Genomic DNA, 18,327 nt, shown 5'->3' on the forward strand with positions numbered 1-18,327 from the left:
GTGGGTTGAAGTGGCATTGCTTGCATGTTAACTAATAGTTACTACACTTGCAAGTTAAGTTTTAGTTTTTGAGTGGGTCGTAAATGAAAGGATTACTTAAGCCTAGAAGAGGTGAATATGCAATTTAAAACGAAACACGGAAGCTAAAAATATACCAGATCAGATTATCTGATAGCTGATTGAACAGTCCTACATAAATCGGATTGTCTGAACTGGGATTGAACTATCTGACCTGCAAGATGGACAACAAACAGCAAGGGTATGCACTTTCACTTTCAGTAACTTTTTAGAAAAAAGTATAGAATTAGGGGTTGTTTGGTTTACAGGGACTTATTCCAAGTCCCTGTCACATTGAATGTTTAGACACTAATTTGAAGTATTAAATATGTACTAATTACAAAACCCATTCCATAAGCTTGGACTAATTCGCGAGACGAATTTTTTGAGTCTAATTACGCTATGATTTTGACAATGTGATGCTACAGTAAACTTTTGATAATTATAGATTAATTAGGCTTAAAAAAATCGTCTCGCGGATTAGCTCTTATTTATGAAATTAGTTTTTTTATTAGTCTATGTTTAATACTCTAAATTAGCGTCCAAACATCCGATGTGACATGGGCTAAGGCCCTCTTTGTTTAGGCTTATAAGCCAACTTATAAGTCGAAAAGTCTAAGCCTAAACAAATAAGCGGCTTTTTTGTTTGGCTTTTCTGAAACCATAAGCCACTCTAACACTATTAAGCCAAAAGCTAAGTTAGAGAAGTTTTTTTGGCTTATATAAGGTAGATGCATGACTCCACCATTAAACTTAGGACATTAAATCCACCGACTTATAAATCATATAAGCCAATAAGTTGACTTAAAAGTCTAAGCCAATAAGTCTAAGCCTAAACAAAGAGGACCTAAAAAGTTTTAGCCTCATCTAAACACCCTCTTAAGAGCTGGAATCCTTAAAAAAAAAAAAAAGCCCTAATCCACGCTATCACCATCTCGGATTCTCGATCGAGCCACCCAGCTTTCTGGGCATAGAAGCCCAGACCATTCACTAGGCCTCTAATATCGGCCTTCGTCCCCAGGCCTCTATGGGCTTAATCCTGGGCCCAACTCGCCAATGTAAAGCCTTCTTTCTCGCCGTCGGCGTCAGTGTCGCCTCGCCTCGCCTCGCATGGCCACTCGAAGCTTTCCCCGTCCCGGTCCCTAGCAGAGAAGAGCTTCCGCTCCCGCATGCGGCATCTGCCTCTGCCCCCAGCAGCAGCAGCAGCAGCCGCCGCGCCGCGCGAAGCATCTCCTCCTCCTCCTCCTCCTCCCGCCGCGCGAGCGCTGAGCCCTACTGCTGTCGCCTTTGCCCAGATCCCGTCGGTGGCCATGGCGGCGAGGGCGCAGGCGTGGCTGTTCGCGGCCGCGCTGGTCATCTTCCACGGCTCCGAGTACGTCCTCGCCGCGGCCTTCCACGGCCGCCGCAACGTCACCGCCACATGTGAGTGAGACGCCCCCCCGCTAACCCTGTTTTCCTCGCTGCTTTGGGTTGGGATCGTCAGATATAGAGAAAAGTTTACTGAAGGATGTGTCCTTGTAGTTGTGTGGATTCCAGCCGCTCTATTCGGTAATTGAAGCGAATGTATTCGTTCAGACTGGTGAGGAAATGCCTCGTGGGAACTGATTCGAATAAAATTGTCTTTGGTCTGGTGCTGCTTGAACGCATGCGATTGGGATTTGCGTTGAGAATTATGTGAGGCACTGCAGATGATTCTATAGTTTTGACATTCGCTCATGGGTTGCTGGCAGAGTGCTTGTTTTGACGTATTGCATAGTTAAATTCTTCACTTAATTTACTTGTCTTAGTTATGTTCCACTCGGTGTTGATCTGATAAGTAGCCAGAGTACTGTATACATTTTTGCACTCAATTGCTTATGCCGTCCGATATGTTGCAGTTATAGTAACCCTCTTTTACGTTTAACAGAAACAAGCCTCCAAATCATGTGCTATCTGCTAAATCTAGAACACACACACGCGCGCGGATGACGATGGGTTGATTTAAAGTAGAGGTAGAGCACCTAAATCAGAAGCTCTAAATGGATGAAGTAATTACTTCCAAGTTGTTATAAATGTCAATTTTAGAGTTTGAATTAGGTCCAAAATAGCTATCCTCGCTTAGCTGGGATTACGCTGTTTTTTCCCGCCAAAACAAGGACCAAAAATTGTGTTTTGTGAAACAAAATATAATACACCAAAGATCATGGAATAAAAGGAGATGTGATTGGATTGTCACAATGCATCACAATAAAAAAAATCAGAACCATTGTTTAGAACTGGGTGTATAAGATTTTTTTCCTCTTATTGTTTACTTACTTACCTTTTAAATTGGATTTACGCAGCCTAATTTTACTGCATGCCTGTGTTGTGATTTAATAAAAGTACTTCTCATGCAGCACTTCTTATCAGCAAGCAGTATGTTTTGGCAATGAGTTTTGCAATGTTGGAACACCTGACAGAAGCTCTTCTCTTCCCTGAATTGAAGGAGTATTGGTTTGTCAGTTATGTTGGTTTAGTAATGGTGATTATTGGTGAAGTTATTCGTAAACTTGCTGTGGTGACAGCTGGGCGTTCCTTTACGCATGTTATAAGAATTCACTATGAAGACCAACATAAGCTGATTACTCATGGGGTGTATAGGTAACATCCTATTTATTTGTTTTGTATGAGGCTGTTTATAGTTCCTGATACATAATCAAAATTCTTTCCACTAATTTTCGTGCGTATTAGTTTTTTCCCTCTTGTGCATTAGCATGATATAATTCTTCAGGGCCAATCAATAATTTATGTTGCTGATATCAATGCTTAAATTTACAGGCTTATGCGTCATCCTGGGTATTCTGGCTTTCTTATATGGGCAGTAGGAACCCAGGTTATGTTGTGTAATCCATTATCCACAGTTGCATTCACATTGGTGCTGTGGCGATTCTTTTCAAAACGGATACCGTATCCTTATAAAAGAACATTTCTTTATTCTTTGTGTTGTTTTGGGCCACCCATTTTGTAGATGTACCCATGATAAGTATACCTTTTCTTAAAAAGAAGAGAGTAAGCTACGAACTCTGACGATTTAGCTCTAGAGGAAGATTTCCTACATGATAGCTCTAGCTCTACCACCGTGTGTAGTCCATTAAAGGGAATGCCAGTTGCATGTACAAAGTCTGTTGATGCCTATTTTTTTCAATGTTTCATCACCCACTAAATAAGAACATATTCATAAAAGAGTTCGTATTACTAGGTTTCATGCTTTATTTTTCTTGTGATTCCTTCACTCAAGACCAGGTATGAAGAATTTTTCTTAAGGCAGTTCTTTGGTCGTGAATACGAAGAATACGCACAGAAAGTGCACTCAGGATTACCTTTTATAGAATGAAAGTTTCAAACTTACAAAGTATGTTTTCAGGTCCTTGCCTCCTAAGTTTCATTTTGTATCGTATACTTCATATTATCAGGTTGAACAGATATATTTCTTTAGTTAACCAACCATGAGGATTTGTCACTTAATATTGGTGGATACCGTCTTTATCATTAGTGTAATAAAAGTAAAATGTTTAAGCCTTTAGTCTTTCTTTAAAGGCAATAATACAAGTGCCTTTTAGTACTTTGAAGGAAATCTTGTGTTCGTACTTTGTATACATTAAATTTACGCTGCTACCTTTTCACCTGTTTGAATATAATGTTAAGTCTGTCAGCACATTTGTTGAGTGACAATCAGTATTTTAAATAACTAGCTTTTGGAAATGGCATGATTACCATTTCAATAAACATACATTACCATTTGCTGTTGGGTTCACTAGCAAAACAGGCTCTTTGGCCAAATTTTTTTTAACGTATACGGACACACATTTGAAGTATTAAACGTAGACTAATAACAAAACAAATTACGGATTCTGCCTATAAACTGCGAGACGAATCTATTAAGCCTAATTGATCCGTCATTAGCAAATGTTTACTGTAGTACCACATTGTCAAACCATGGCGTAATTAGACTCAAAAGATTCGTCTCACAATTTACATGCAAACCATGCAATTGGTTTTTTTTTGGTCCACATTTAATGCTCCATGCATGTGTCCAAATATTTGATGTGACGGAATTTTTGGAAGTTTGAAGGGAACTAAACACGGCCTTTGAACTTTTTTTCCTCTACTAGGAGACATTGGAAACTGCTAATGCTGTTCTTTTTTGGGTACAGGTGTGCTTACCTCCCGCTGGCATCATCATTGATGTGCCAGAGTACAGGACTAAACAACATGCAATGAGAAGATAACAAACTAGCCATATGGATTGCATACAATACAAGACAAGTCTTATTTTTGTAATCTGGGTTCAAACGGATGAATTATTTCCTCAGCTCATCAATGTGCAAATGTGACAATTGTTGCGCTGGTCATTTGGTGTGAAAAAAAGAAAAAGCTAAAGCCCCTCGTTACAGATAAGATTTGTTAAGCCATGCCATTCATTCGATTTGAAGAGGAATGGCTCCTGTGTGGTGTTGATTGTCTCCTGTAGTTTTGTTGCGTCAAAGTTTTTCCATAGCAAATGATGTGTAACATTCCAGGTGGAACTCCTTTATTTGTTCCATGAAATCTGAAAAGCATTTGGACATGCTGCAGTTTTCTCCCTGGGGGCACAGTTAAGCTCGTGATTCTATTGTCGGTTTATTCTCAGCCTGCCATTTTCGAATCTCTGGAATATGAACAATCTGGGAAGATGCCATATGTCCTGCCGATAGAAACTCCTTGAAGTTACTCGATGGTACAGTATGTCGAATCCTATTCGCCGAAGCGATAATGATTCGGATTTTCGACCCGAGAACTTATTGGGTGCTCAAGAGTCAAGTGGATGGTATTAGTATCAGCCCGATCCAGTGGTTTGTTCAACGGTCAAGTATGCTTTGACGTTTCAATTTTAAATTATGCCGCCCATTTTAGTTGAGCAACTTGAGTAATTGAGTTCCATTTCCATCCGACCTTGATCAGGCAGCCTCTAATCCATCGCCATGCGGCTCAGGATATGTTTGATAGGGATTAGGGGATGGTTTTATTTATTCCGTGCATGAAAATGACCTGTGATGACACTGGCATATTCAAATGCATAGTTTATTTTTTCGTTCATGAAAAAGATTGTTGTAAAAAATCAGGCATATCCGTCATACCTATGAAAAAGCTTATTCCTGGTCGATCATACCTTCCAACCAAGGTTACAAACAATCGAGTACATTTCAGAAAACTTATGGTTAAAGTTGCAGAAATCACAAGTCTTCTCACTTATGGCATATAACTTTTAGATATTATGTTTCTAAAATTTTACAAAATCCCATCTTCTTACAAGTTTACAAGTTGACCTGAAACTTACTTAAAATTCTAAAACATATAGTATGTATATTTTTTTAATTATTATGTTCTATGAAAGAGGTTGACTAATCTTGGAAAGAACAACCTACATGTAAAGTCAGCAAGATTGCTGATTTACATGTGTTGATGTGATTTAAGCTATTGATGTGCTCGAGAAACTCTTTTTGGATGATCAGGTGAAACACAGACGAAATAACCTACTCCAAAGCGGAAAAGAATACGTAAAAAGATGATTCGAAGTAAAACTTTGATAATAAACGATGACGATAAACACAATATACTCAATTTAAATTTTAGCTAACGGCCGATAAAAACACACTGATAGAGACCCACAGTAATTAACCAGCGTAACCACCTTTCTTCCATTAATTTTGACAATTTGACCATTTGAAAAAATTAATTTTACAAATAAACCGTCGCCAAAATTTATTTCAAAAATGAACCTTCTGTTCAGCGCCAAATCACCTGGCGCTGAACTTAGACATCTCAGCGCCACGTCAACTGACGTTGAATGCCGTGCCACCGCGGATAAGAGACTAAATCAGAGTGCCAACGCATATTTAGCGCCACGCTATTTAGCGCTGAGGTGTCTAAGTTCAGCACCAGTTAATTTGGCGCTGACAAAAATGTTATTTTTGAAATAAGTTTTGGCGACGGTTCATTTGTAAAATTAGTTTTTTTTAAAGGGTAAAATTATCAAAATTAATCACCTTTCTTCCTCCTCGCCTCACCTATAAATAGCCTTCTCCTCTCCAGCCTCTCCACTTTCCTCCCCACACCACTACTCCAGTCCACCACTCTCTTGCCTCCAGAAGTTGAGGGGTTAGCTTTTCTGTCCGCACGCGGGCTACTCGGCTACACGAGAGCTTCCCGTTGCGCGAGCATGGCCACCGCCTCCTGGCCGCCGACGCCCAGGTCTCCGCGACCGCAGGCGCCGTCCGTGGAGCGCGCCAAGGGCCCCTCAGGCCTCGACAAGGTCGTGCTCCGCGAGGCGCGGGGATTCTCCGCGGAGGTAATTAACAAACCAGCTCGATCGCGCGCCCCGCTCCCTTTCGGTGCTTCTTTCCCAGTTCGATTCGAGGCGCATTTGCGCCGATCCGGTTTGGGGTTTAAAGCCTGCGCGTGTGTGCAGCTTTTGCTGAGGGGGGAGGGGGGGGGGGATTGGGAATTTCTGTTGCAAATGAGCGGTTTGTGTGATTTGGCAGATGAATAACTGGCGCATTACGCGATCCATGCTGGTTAAGTTCAGGCTTACTATCATTTTAGCATGTTAAATTTGCTGCAAAAAGGCAAATTTTCCGATGTTTATCTTTGGTGCTGTGCTTTATGCCATCTTCATATTACGGATGTTCAATCAATCAAGGGTGTTAGCTGTAATTAAATTTCCGGAATTGGCCCCAACCATATAAGGGATGTGATTTTCTGAAATTAAGAGATGCTTTTGGCCCCCGCGATGAAGTGGTGTAGTTTTGATCACACGTCACTGTGCCATTCACTACTTGATACCCGGATTGTAAAATATGATAGTGAAAGACTTAAAGTAATATACGGACAATTCTCTTGTTGTGGAACCTACCTAGTGGGAGACGCACCGACTATGCTACTTGAAAGCGAAAGGCCTAGGTTATCCTCTTCTATATTTCTAAGATGGATAATCCTTGGATGTTGCGTTTGATGCTATACGCATTTAATTGCCCTTGTTGTACCGACTATGCTACTTGAAAGTTTGTCATTTAACATTATGGCGTATCCTTGGACTTGGTTCAGTTGCATATCATGAGAAACTGGGACTAAATATAGAATTCTGGAGGTGTTGGATTCTGTGAACTCAATTCTGCTATAGATAACTCCATAGTTTCAAGCTAAACTCAAATTGGTTCCTTTTTTCCTGTCGTGTATTTGTTGCAATGGAGGGGACAGAGATAAAAGGCCAATATGAACTTCCTTTTCTGTTAATCTTTCTCCTTCTCCTTCTGGCCAAAGTACAAACTACTCCTGCATACATCTTAGAGCATAGCTCATTCAGAGTCACAAGGCAGAACAAAAAGGTGAAACTAGGTCTCAGTACAAGTATTCACTAATTATATGATGCCGCGAAGTGTGTTAGGGACAAGAAATGGTAAGTAATCAGGGCCAACAAGTGATGAGAAGACATGGTTGTGTGGTGTGGAGCTACACAACGCTATTGTTATAATGGGTGAATGAGTTATATCGTGACAAGTAGGTGTTTAGGTGAGTCTTAGTGTTATCCAGCTATTTCTGTGAATCCTTCTTGCCTCTTGATACAGTAATTAGCTAGCTTTGTTACTTCCAAGTTTTCTAAACTTCCCTTTGGGTATCATGCTTGAATGTAACTAGTTTTTCTTATCTCACATTTTAAATTGTATTGTGTTCTTGCTGATGTAATTTAGTTTTTTTTTATCCGAACTCAAGGTTTATCAATATGGAAGAAGACAACTCTTCATGGACTGGGCATTGACCCTACATGAAAATTTATTATTGTTATCACTTTTTTATAAGTCAGGCTTTAACTCCTGTAGCTAATCAATTATCTTGTCTTTTGCTAGGTCCATTTATATGGAGGTCAAGTGACCTCTTGGAAGAATGACCGTGGGGATGAATTACTTTTTGTAAGCAGCAAGGTATGAAAGCAGTAATGAGGTCGTGGATGACCTCATTGGCTAGGTTATTAGTTTGTTATATAGATAAACTTGCATGAGATGCATTGGCACCACATCCCTGTCATCCTTGTCCCCAGACCCACTAATAAAATTGGCCATTAATTAGAAAAATATATATCCCATTTTATTTCATTAGCACATTCTTAGGTCAAGACCCTTGGATATCTTGGCCCTTCTATTTTTCTAATTGTTTCTTCTGCTCCAATTGACGTGTGTCCAATTAAGTGACAATGTGATGTAATATCTGTTTGGGACTGCTACTGTTTTTAATCATCACATTTCCAAACCGGTGTTGAAATTAAATTCTTCCTTTTCAGGCCACTTTCAAGCCTCCAAAAGCAATCCGTGGTGGCATACCCATTTGCTTCCCCCAAGTATGGCAATTTCATTTATAATAACTTCTCGTATGTTCATGCTAAAAAAACTTGCCTGCCAGAATCATCCAAAGGAACCATATAAATGCAGTTTGGCACTCATGGAATTCTTGAGAAACATGGATTTGCAAGGAATCGGTTCTGGGCTATTGATGATAATCCTCCACCTTTTCCAACAAGCACTGCTGCTAAAGCTTTTGTTGATCTTATTCTGAAGACTTCTGAAGAAGATCTCAAGATATGGCCTCATAGGTTTGTGTTATCCAGCTTATGCTTTGTTCCTTTCTTTGTGTGCATGTTAGTCTCAATCCCCTACTTTTCCTCGTGTTTCTTTGAACAAATAATGGCGTGCAGCTTTGAATTCCGATTAAGAGTTGCTCTTGGGCCTGGAGGAGATTTGGCTCTCACTTCTCGAATAAGGAACACCAACACTGATGGAAGACCATTCTCATTTACATTTGCATACCACACGTACTTCTCTGTATCTGACATAAGGTGTGTGTGCTGCATTCAGCTCCCTTTGTTCTGTTATCGGTTCATACATTTTCAATATGAAACTTATTTAAGGTTGCAGAATTGGAAGAGTGGAGTTCTGTTGTGCAAGACTTTTGGTGGTATATTATTAAATTTTACTTGCTGGGTATTTTCAAAGGGGTCATAAGCATGACCTATGTGCCTTTGTGCCATTCAAGTCTGGTAGATGCGATGTATTTTTTAGGAGCCACTGTACATATGTGGCTACTTCTTTTGATGGGGATATATCATCTGCAAATTCTGTAATTACAAATTCTATTTCACTAGGTGTAAAAGTTGGGACATGCTATTTTCTGTATTTTAGGTTGTATAGACTATAGATAAAAGGAAGTTGGAAGCACATGTTAGAACAAATCATTACAGGTTCTCTCTTTTTTGGCTAATAAACATGTTCAATTAGTAAAGAAGATGTTGCAGAATAGTAACTGTATACTTTAGTGTTAATACTTTTTTTCAATCTGAAGATTCAGTCAATAGAGAAGGCTCACTAGCATTATGGATGGAACTTTTTTTTTTTTTAGTTCAGTGCAGAAGCATTGATAAATTTGTAATCTGAAGCTCTTGGGAAAAAATGTAGCCAAGTAGCTGCTGTCATCGGTTAAAGCAAATGGTGATTTTTTTTAGACATAAGAAATATATTCATGTGGGCATTTCAGCCTTTGATAGAGTGTTGTAAGGACCAATGGTGATTCATGCAATTTCGTGGCATGTGCAACTGCTTGGTTTGTGAACAATGTTAAGCATGTTCAGTCATATTTTTTATATATGTACCTTTCTCAATGTTTGGAACTTGGGAATTCAATTTTCTTCCGTGCTTACCCAAGCTGCAAACTACCTTAGTGAAGTGCGCATTGAAGGCTTGGAGACACTGGACTACATTGACTGTCTGAGGGGAAAAGAGCGATCCACAGAGCAAGGGGACGCTATTGTGTTCGAATCAGAGGTAAAGTAAGCCACTTAAATGCTATAAATGATACTACATAGACTGATCTGTAAATGATACCTTCAGGTTGACAAAATATATCTAGATGCACCAGCAAAAATTGCAATCATTGATCATGAGAAGAAACGGACATTTGTCTTAAGGAAAGACGGGCTTCCAGATGCTGGTAAGCTTATTTATCACAGTAATTTTCTTTTGTTAAAGAATATGATTGTAGATCTTTGTATCCAGCTGTATCAAACACCAATTTTTGCCTGTCAGCGTGCATACTTTTGCCTGTGTAGTTTTGTGGAACCCATGGGACAAGAGGACAAAAAACATGCAAGACTTTGGGGATGAAGAATACAAACATATGTTGTGTGTTGAACCTGCAGCCGTTGAGAAGCCCATTACCTTGAAGCCTGGCGAAGAGTGGAAAGGAAAAATGGATCTCTCCGCAGTTCCTTCCAGTTACTGTAGCGGGCAGTTAGATCCAAATAAGGTTCTTCAAGGCTGAGAGTTCTAATTTACTACACCATGTACAGGTAACGGACTAACGATGTACTTATTCGCTCTAGCTGTGCAATTTTGTGGTGGCTTGGCTGTGAATTTAGAAGTAAAGATACTGTAATTGTAACAGCAGGCACAGATAAGCTGAGTACTCCACCATGCCTTACAGTTCTCTAATGTAGAGAGACAGGAAGTTTTATTAGTATTGGCTGTTGAAGCAATCTATCGCAGTGTCATGTAGCTGATCGCAGAAAACATTAGTAATTTAGTACCTCGTGCTTAAGAGTCATGTACCATCATTTATGCTATGTTTTCATTACATGTCCAACCAGGTTTTGGAGAAATCAGTACAACCAAGAAATATATCGAGTTATTAATTCCATAATAAGTATATAGTATTTGCTCTCATCTTATACTCCATATTTGGTACACATTTTTTTGGTAGCTTCTGCTTTGTTTCTAATCTGTGACTTGTTCTGCAGGAACACTTAATGTCACTTATATTATCTGGTGCTGATGCTGCATCTTAGCATCTACTTGCCGTCCACTTCATTATCTTACCATTTCCACATTTTAATGCTTATTTCTTTCTGTATGAAGCAGCAGAGAGACACTGAAGTAACAAACGATCCTAATCTTGGGAAAATCTGCCGTCAGTGAACTGAATTACCGATTAGTAGCACCACTAAAGTATTGTTTTCTTACCGATCAGTAGCACCACTAAAGTATTGTTTTCCGGGTCATGTGGATAATGATGATGCATTGATCTGCATCTCGGATGTATCTGGCTAATTATATTTGCAAACTGTTCCCTGTACCTTTCCTTTGTTATTATCATTATTACTGCGAGTATATCTGGTTGATTTTATTGTTCCTCTATTAACCAATAATCATCAGAATTCAGAAGACTAGGGGAGCTTGCAAGATCAATCTGATTTATGGATTTACTGCAGTGGATTAGTGATGAGCAATGGTGTCTAAATTCGAGTAAATACGAAATTCATCATGGGAAATACCAAAGAAAAAACTCCTCCAATTCAGTCACCTTTAGTTCCTGCTTAGAGGTTGTTTGGCAGGGCTTAACTCTTGAATCTAATTCTAAGAGTGGAGTTTGTGGTGTAGCGTCCTGCATCCTACTCTATCTTTCTGGTCATTTTTATATATACATATGCATATAAAGAGAATACATATATAAAAGTTTTATTCATAAATTATTTTTCATTTACAAATATGCTATTTGACTTATTCACCGAATAACCGAAACGGTGGGGTGGTAGGTGAGAAATGAAAGAGATAGTTGCAAGAATCAGGATCGCTAGTTCGCTACCATTCGAAGCGATTCTCCAAGCCAGGGGGCATTTTGTAAACGTTATGAACGTTCTCGCAAAATCAGGACTCGAACCAGGGGCATTTTTGCAAAAACCAGTACCACGATCCAAAGTTAACAAGGGGGCATTTTGCAAAAAATCAACGGCGCCTCGCCCTCGCCGTCCCCTCCTCCCCCCGTCGCCTCCGGTGGCGGCGCCTCTCTTGGTCGCCGCCCCGCCGGTACTCATCTCCTGCGTCAGATCCGTCGCATCCCACCTCGTCTGCAAGATCCCACGTTCTCCTTCGCCGCCGAGCTCGACAACCGTCTCCCAAAACCGCGGCGGAAGCATCCGATGGCGGGCGCAGCAGATCCACCGCACAATACCGCCTCCTTCCGCCATCGACGAGCCCCCCGCCAAGTCACCGGCGCGCGCGGGGGGGCTACTGAACGGCCACCGCGGCCTGCATCTGTGGCGGTCAGCTGGAGATCGAGCACATTTGATTTCAGTGCTCATCCGGCCTTAGCAAGCAACCATGTAAGTTGCCTCGCAACAAGTGTTTATCCCTTTGAAATTTGAACAATGTACACAGCTTAAATTATATCCAGACTTATCGCTAACCACCATAAAAGAGATATTTAATGGTGGGGAAAGTGTGCAATGAGGAACATGCACTGAACAGTAACTTCAATAGAATGAGAAACAGAGAAAATGAGGAACTATATTTTTTTTTTCATTTTTCAGGAGTTATTTCCTGTTCCTTTCCATGTTCGTACTGCACAAGTGCAAATTGTGAACTGAAGGAGACCAATAATGCAAAAGGTCTGGAGGATGCGAACGAATGGTTCGATCTAAAAGAGTATCAAAAAAAGAATGCAAATTGTGTCTGGGTAGAACATTCATGGAGAATCTGTACATTTGGTTTCTGAAGAAGCACCCTGCTAGTGCTAGTTGGTATTCAGAGCGACGGATTTACAAATGGGACACCAGTTCTTCTGCCGGAGCCAGTTCTTTATGCAGGAGAAGTGGTAGTAATGTTTGCAGACCATCTTGCCCACCTCCTCACCATCTGAATATTCCTCCTGAAGAATGCACACAGAAAGATTTCGTACATAGTAGTCAGTACAATCCAACTCTGCAAACAGTGTCATGCGCAATCTACTCATGCAAATGAACTTGCCTGGCATATGCTGCATTTTCTCTCACAATCTTCATGAGTTCCTGAAGTAGTGGCCATGTACATGCTTCTGTCTAGACACTTGGACAGCGCGTCTTCTGAAAGGCCAGTGCTTACGGTGCCAATTCTATCTCCCAATGCTAGCAATTCCTACAGTGCAGAGCATCACAAATGAACTGAGAAGTGAAAACAAGTCATGAAAGATGAAAGATGCTGCAGAATGAAATGTGCGTGAGAGAGAGATGTCAAGAAAAAATGACAGGTAGTAGCAGAATCCTCAGGGAAACATAACTAGCATACCTCATAAGACATGCCGTCAATGTCCATTCTCATCCCTCTGTACCGATCATTGAATATGAAGTAGTTCTCAAGCTGCGAGACAGAATATAACTATGTGAGCACCAAAATGGATTGCACATAATTCAGTTTTTTCACTGTACCAAAGCTAGCTCGCCCGCACATAATTCTGCAAATCCCTTGGATGGACACTGTGATGTGCAACAAAAGGAATGATCTTTACCTCTTCACTTCCTTCCATATTGAAGCGCCAGTACCCATTTGCATCCTCTATGCTGTCGTCCAAAGATGAAAGTAGTCCCTGATGATTACTTCTGTATCTTGCCAAGAATCCAGATATGAATCCTTCAGTGCTATCTCTTGCTGCCTGCTCAACTAGCAAGAAATCATCGACATCCCTATCTGAATTCCTCCTGGTATCTCCACTGCTGTCTCTGCGTACATTTACAGCTCCTGCATTTGCACCTTCATCTGCCTTCCTTATTCGGGAAGCTGCCCGATGCGACGGTCTTGAGACTGTGCGGCTACTACTTGAGGAAGTAGCACTTAATCCATTTGGTGATGATGGACTGTTTTCTCTGTTCAATGATCGTTTTCTTGATGCATTGACCCTCTCTTTGAGACGAGCGATTAAATCACGCCCTGGAGTTTCTCTTGGCCTATTGTCGTTTTCGCTATAGGAGCTTGCTGCATTCCTGCTGATGTTATCAGTAGCAGTACTTCCCTGAGGAGTCCTCGTGCTGGGTTTCCTGAAAATCTGTGATCTCCGAGGGGTTTCTGATGCTTCCTTGGCTGCTGTTGCTGCCCTGTGTGTTTGCTTGTCTTTGCCGGCCAAATGCTTGCTGCTGCAACCGTGTCGCGTGCAGCAATTGGTGGCCTTGTGACGCGCACTGTCTTCTCTGAAGAGAAGAATTGAGCCCCCCTTGGTGAAGAGAAGGCCACCAACTGTCCGTCTTCCCATGTGATCATCCATGTTAGATGTTCACCTGAAACTGGAAATGACTCCATGGAGTCAGATATCTTTTATTAACTGGAAATAACTCCATGATCGAACTGATGGAGTGTATTTATGTTCAACATATAAGCATGGTAAATTCTGGTAGCGCGTTGTTCTTCTGGAGAAAAGAATTCCGGTAACAGGTAATGAAAAAATTTCAAACTACTGCCAACGAACCTGTGATATGGACATTCTGGTGCGTTCTATGATCCATTGTCTAATAAATATACAACTTTGACCAAAACTGCTAATGATAGTAGGTATGCATATCAGTAGTACTAATCTCCATGCATTATGTCGTTGGTTTATTGAAGTTGCAACGCATTTCCAACTGAACCAAAATATCCAGAGATGTAAACTCTGAACCTTCAGATAGGTAAACCTTCATGTACCCTAGTTTTTTACCTATGATTATTTAGTCTACCCTTTTTGTAAGTTTTCCTGCTTATAAAAGAACCAAACATCTAACATGTCAACCAAAGAAGGTTGCTACTACAACTTTTTCCCTATAATCCTATCTAGTTGAGATAATTGACCTTTTATTCTGAAAGGTCAATTCCTTCGCTAGCAGGCTAGCATGGCTTAGCTTGGTACTGTATGAAGACGGAAAGTTGTACTGCTTCCTATTTTCAGGAATCAGATATTCAGATGTATGAGAAGGCAATTGATATGTACGGATTCAACAGGAAACTTCATATAGTCCCAGAGGAAACAGTATCTTTTTTAACGAACATATCTGCCTTTAACTGAATAAAAACTGGAAAAGTAAAAATGGATTACTTGGAACAGAAATTTTTGGGTTTAAGACCATAGAAGCAATCAGAACATGCAGGATAAAAAAACTATTAAAGTAAAAATGATTACTTGGAATAGAAAAGTGTTGGGTTTAAGACCATAGAAGCAATCAGAACATGCAGTTTAAAAAACAAATTTCAGTGGAGTATTAACAAACTCCTCTTTTGCTTAGTTTGGCACGCAAAAACAAAAAAAAACAGAGGGATATTCGAGGATGATGAAGAAGAAGAAAAACAAATACGATTGGGTCGCGAAGAACAAGAAATCAGAACTTCCATGGACCCCCACACAGCCTTGCAAATCCCAAGAAACTAATACAAGGATCGATCGACGATGATCATCACCAACTTTATTCTAAAACCTTTCCGTGTGCCAATACTCGCAGGGAAAAGGAAGAAACCAAATTCACAAGAACACAAAACTAGAAAGGTTAAAAAAACGAACACCGAAACCATACGCAATCACCTTCCTCTGACCTCTGAATTCAGGAGAAACCATGATCACAAACACAGACCCCCGAACCGTTCATCACAGAACAATTCAAGAGCCAAAACCACGAACACAATCACACGGACCCGTCCATCGGACGACAGAGACAACAACACAGGTAACATCTGAACAATCCACACATACAAGGTGAAAGAACAGCGGCCAACCTTTCCTTCTCCCTTCTCCGGCACGGCCTCCGCTCCGTCTGACCCGGCTGCTGCTAATCCAATCGAAAAGCCAGCTAAGAACCCTCCGAGACCATTCCAGGATCGGTGAGAAGGAAGAGAAAAGGAAGAGAGAGGGAGATAAGAAGAACCAGTGGAGTTCTTATATATACATGCCGGAAACCACACGGAGGAACGAGAGGGACGGAGAAGAGGAGGAGAGAAGCTTAAACACAGAGGAGGAAGAACGAGGGAGGCAAAGGCGCGGGACCCACCTGGATCGGATCGTGGCCGTCCGATGTGGCGCGAGAGTAGGATCGGACGGCGGGAGATGCGATGCGGCCGGCGTGGGGCCCGCTCAAACGGAATCGTCCCCACCACCCAACTTCCTCCTCCTGCCCGATAACCTGCCTCCCGTATCGACACACGCGTGGACCGGTACGGACACTGACAGGTGGGGCCACCTCTGTTTTCTTTTTTTTCTTTTTGTTGTCCGGTGAAGCAGCATCAGTGTTTCCTGCGTCGCATTATGAAACTTCAGCAATATTTTCTGCATGGTTTGCTTGCTATTATAGACTATAGTATAAATTTCTCCCCAAAAAAACTGCATGCTTTTAAAAAAACGTGTGAAATAAGAGAAATTGGAATTGTTTAATGGTTGTACTGCTTTAAATTTTTAGGGGTGGCATGCCATGTTGTAAAGGCAAAAAAAATTGTTGAGCTAGTACTTACTTTTTGTGGAGTGATCAGAGAGGGATTAATTGGTTATTTTGGTTAGGACGACCAAAGCTTTTGGATTACCAACTTTGTATGAGGCTGTAAAGGTGTAAAGTATCATTGAGTACTTACTTAAATTTTATTGTGTGTCTGTGTTTTTCCGTGAAATCAGAGTGGACAGGTTGCATAATTGCTTTGATCTATTTAACAATTCTTAGTATTTCAGTCTTTGCTCGCCATAATTCAGGTCGATTTCTTAATGATATAGCAGAGTTAATAGTACATGGAGAAGTAGGAGTACTTGATAACAACTGAGCTTTCATTTGGATGCACACATCACACACACTATTAAGCATGGACTCCAACCCCAAGCTTGTGAAAACTTATCTGCAAAAAATATTCTAATTGCACAAGAGATGGAGATAGAATCTTCAGATAAAAACAATGGCAAGCCACAGGCTGATCTCGTCATGCTGCCGACTTGGCAATCTGTGGATTCTTCAAATTGAGGACAAGATAAAAAGGAAGCTTTTTTTTTTAATCTATAATTCCCTGTAGTTTGTGGCTCACGCATTGCTCTGACTTATACGGCACAAATTTGATTAGAAATCGTTTTCATACCGAGTGAGGTGGCTTGTGTAGACGGCTCCATAGGATGCTTTTACTTCTTTTTTTTTTCTTCTCTTATCTCCAGCTGTCTGAATACAAATATACTCAAAGTTGAGAGTATAATCTCATAATTACTCTAACATATGAGTTAGCTTTATTCCAAAAATACTTAAAGATTAGAGGAAATACATGAAGTGGTCAACTATTTCTTCATCAAGATTAGGGTGTACATGCATGACACATGATGGTTTTCTTCGCTTTATCTTTTGTTTGGTGCAAGTTACTTGAAAAGTTTTTTCTTAATTGGTGGCTAATTGTGAGTGGCCGGCTCGGAGTTGGAGTTGGACTGAATTGAACCGTGCCACTAGCAGTGCGATGATGGTGATGCAGGCCGGCACCGAAGAAAGCAAGGCGACCAAAAGGAATCGGCAGTTGACGTACGATAGTTGCTGCCTGGTACTCTGAATTCTGAAATTGATTCCTTGCCTTCTTTTTTCTCCCTTAGTTTCAGTTAAGCTTTTGAAAACAGAAGCAAAACCAAGCCGGTTTTTGCTTGAACACATGTTATACTGCATGTTCTGAACTCTGATGTTCCAAGAAAATTGAAACGGAAATCTTGGAGAGTCCTATTCCAAGCAGCCAGCAACTGACATCCGGCAGAGAGAACAAAAAAAAAAAACTGCACTTATGTCATCTTGTGGTCAAATTGGTTGCAAGACGGTTATGGACAGTACAGTACACCGGCTGGATTGGGCTACCAGCTGACTAAATTTCAGTACACATGTCTTGATATGAGCCGTTGAGCCATGGGATTCTTTGGCAGCTTGTTTTTCGGAGGTAGTTGGCTTTGAACAATTCCAACAAGAGTACTACATGAGCTCCGTCAAACGGCCTCTTTGTCGTCTCCGATTGTTTGGTTCGGCAACGGATGTTGATATCTGAATATTTAGCTAAACATATGAACATGATCCAAAAGTTACAGTACTACTACAAAGATTTCAACTGAATTATTTTTCAGAGACATCTGTGTTCTTGTAGTTTTCGCCTGTTCTACTGTCTTTGCAAGGACGACTGTATTTTATTTGCCTCAATCCCGAGAACTTTAGAATTTGGAGATTTCATCTGCACTCCTTGCACATATGCATCATGGCAGCCATGACTCTCTAAAGCCTTGTGGATAACTTTTTCACCTCCTTTGTGTCAACATGATTACAGGGGGAATCAAACAAGCAAGCTAACACAATTATGCAACGAGGGGCCTTTTTTTATTATTGTACTTTGTGTTAGCCAAAGTTACACACATCAGGAAAACCTCTGTCTTTGCTTTCCTTTGCATTCTCATGGCGGCCCTCGGTCCTCTGAC

The 18,327-nt window shown here is 40.8% G+C and overlaps 3 protein-coding genes and 1 long non-coding RNA gene across 8 annotated transcripts; 3 read left to right on the forward strand and 1 right to left on the reverse strand.

Moving 5' to 3' along the window:
- Window positions 1-1,144: 1,144 nt before the first annotated feature.
- LOC4336894 (probable protein-S-isoprenylcysteine O-methyltransferase) lies at window positions 1,145-4,642 on the forward strand. The gene is made up of 5 exons (XM_015781423.3): window positions 1,145-1,479; window positions 2,433-2,676; window positions 2,854-2,982; window positions 3,319-3,427; window positions 4,230-4,642. Exons 1-4 carry the CDS (start codon window positions 1,227-1,229, stop codon window positions 3,407-3,409), a joined length of 717 nt encoding a protein of 238 aa, XP_015636909.1. The 5' UTR covers window positions 1,145-1,226; the 3' UTR covers window positions 3,410-3,427; window positions 4,230-4,642.
- A 1,512-nt stretch (window positions 4,643-6,154) lies between these two features.
- LOC9268618 (putative glucose-6-phosphate 1-epimerase) lies at window positions 6,155-11,264 on the forward strand. Of its 5 annotated transcripts, none has more exons than XR_010741114.1 (9): window positions 6,155-6,403; window positions 7,959-8,033; window positions 8,390-8,446; window positions 8,538-8,698; window positions 8,801-8,941; window positions 9,821-9,923; window positions 9,990-10,089; window positions 10,185-10,447; window positions 10,895-11,264. XR_010741114.1 is itself a non-coding variant. In XM_015781419.3 (9 exons), the coding sequence occupies exons 1-8, from the start codon at window positions 6,275-6,277 to the stop codon at window positions 10,417-10,419; spliced, it is 978 nt and encodes a 325-aa protein (XP_015636905.1). In that variant the 5' UTR covers window positions 6,155-6,274; the 3' UTR covers window positions 10,420-10,447; window positions 10,895-11,264. The 5 variants fall into 5 exon arrangements, 4 of the variants coding, with proteins under 4 accessions (XP_015636905.1, XP_066166240.1, XP_025880783.1 ...); XM_015781419.3 differs by having other exon boundaries at window positions 10,208-10,447; XM_066310143.1 differs by having other exon boundaries at window positions 10,208-10,447; window positions 11,016-11,264.
- A 620-nt stretch (window positions 11,265-11,884) lies between these two features.
- LOC4336896 (uncharacterized) lies at window positions 11,885-12,804 on the forward strand. Its single transcript, XR_001545405.3, has 2 exons — window positions 11,885-12,256; window positions 12,464-12,804. It is a non-coding gene; the product is annotated as an uncharacterized lncRNA (long non-coding RNA).
- On the reverse strand, window positions 12,432-15,854 carry LOC4336897 (probable E3 ubiquitin-protein ligase RHG1A). The gene is made up of 5 exons (XM_015780357.3): window positions 15,642-15,854; window positions 13,417-14,185; window positions 13,197-13,268; window positions 12,900-13,046; window positions 12,432-12,801 (listed from the first exon to the last, which is right to left on the reverse strand). Exons 2-5 carry the CDS (start codon window positions 14,164-14,166, stop codon window positions 12,667-12,669), a joined length of 1,104 nt encoding a protein of 367 aa, XP_015635843.1. The 5' UTR covers window positions 14,167-14,185; window positions 15,642-15,854; the 3' UTR covers window positions 12,432-12,666.
- Between the last annotated feature and the right edge of the window lie 2,473 nt (window positions 15,855-18,327).

The sequence above is a fragment of the Oryza sativa genome, chromosome 4 (assembly GCF_034140825.1).
Source record: "Oryza sativa Japonica Group chromosome 4, ASM3414082v1".
Classification (NCBI taxonomy): Eukaryota; Viridiplantae; Streptophyta; class Magnoliopsida; order Poales; family Poaceae; genus Oryza; species Oryza sativa.